This window comes from Apiospora marii, assembly GCF_038362585.1.
Source record: "Apiospora marii strain CBS 49790 chromosome Unknown utg000004l_segment0_segment1, whole genome shotgun sequence".
NCBI lineage: Eukaryota > Fungi > Ascomycota > Sordariomycetes > Amphisphaeriales > Apiosporaceae > Apiospora > Apiospora marii.
In genome coordinates this window covers 775,370-776,641 of record NW_027117376.1, presented here as the reverse complement: position 1 = coordinate 776,641, position 1,272 = coordinate 775,370, and the positions used below count along the sequence as shown (strand labels likewise).

The window sequence follows — 1,272 nt, the reverse complement described above, 5'->3', positions numbered from 1 at the left end:
GATAGAGTCAAGATCGATCAATGCGTTTGACCTACGCCATGTGCTGAAGCTGGACTTGTATCTGTATTCGCCGCACTCGCTAAATTCCAACCGTCCGCTGTACTTTATGAACTGCCGAACTATTCTATGAAGCATACGTATGGATGGATGGAGAGCGAAGTGGGAGGGCGTACTGGGTAATTATTTATGTGTTAGAAAATACTGGGTATAGTCCTCTAATATCACTCACTTTTTTTACTATATACTGGAATTATATATCGTCTCAACATGTCACCTTTGTAGTTGAACTTTAACCCGTTAACTGAGTTCTTCATGCCGTGTAATGCAATGGGGGGCTGCTCGACTGCTCGAGTGATGTGCCTCATCTGTCGCCGTAAAGAGCTTCGAATGCATATCCGATGTAGCTCCAAAGTATGATCCGGCGTCTCTATTGGGGAAGGTGGTCAGCATTCATGCGAGGGGGTTGACCAATCGGCACCGGCCCTTCCTGAAAGCTTTCCCTCGCAAGAAATAAGTACTGATCGTCAATTACTCACACCCCTTCGTACCAGCTTCTCTTGACCAGCTTCTCATGCCTCCTCCGGCCGTTTTCAACCCACACCCCTCCTCACTTACCCCATGAAGAAATCGATACCAACGTTGACCATGCCGGATACTCTGCCCTTCCACATGCGCGAAGCGGGACTGCTTTCGAACGACGCAGAGTTGCTGGTCGCTGCCTTCGACTCTACGTTGCCCTACCTGCAGTCGATAGGAGGGGGCGAGATGTGGGGCCAGGTGCCTTTCTCCGAGAAAGACGGCTTCGTAGCGGAGACGCAAGAGTCCATCACGAAGTCCCAGTCGTACCGCCAAACCGGCGTCGGCGACAAGGTTCGCGTGTTCATCGCCGAGGTTGAGATCGGCATGGACGACGAGGAGCCTACCACCGGGTCCGGGGCCGGGGCCGGGGCCGGTGTCGTCCTCCACACGCGTGTCGGTGCCGACGGCCGGGTCTGGCTCGCGGTCGCGGCGGCGTGCGTCCGCGAGGACTGGGTGCCCGACTACATTCGCTCGCAGCCGCACCTGAAGCTACAGACGGTCGACGAGGAGGGCACGACCGGCGGGGGTTTCGCGTACCTCGAGGTCATGGTTGCGGACCACCGGACCGGACGACACCACAGAGGTGCAGGAGCAGCGCTGCTCCAGCTACTAAAGCAGCATTACCAGAACAAAGGGAGCCGGACCATGTACGTGGATGCCTGGGCCGGCAATGGAAGAAACCTAGTCAAGTAG

The 1,272-nt window shown here is 55.7% G+C and overlaps 1 protein-coding gene across 1 annotated transcript; it reads left to right on the top strand.

The window, feature by feature from the left end:
* Positions 1-645: 645 nt before the first annotated feature.
* PG985_007211 (uncharacterized protein) lies at positions 646-1,272 on the top strand (the record flags this gene model as incomplete). Its single annotated transcript, XM_066826980.1, has 1 exon — positions 646-1,272. The coding sequence occupies one exon, from the start codon at positions 646-648 to the stop codon at positions 1,270-1,272; it is 627 nt and encodes a 208-aa protein (XP_066684655.1).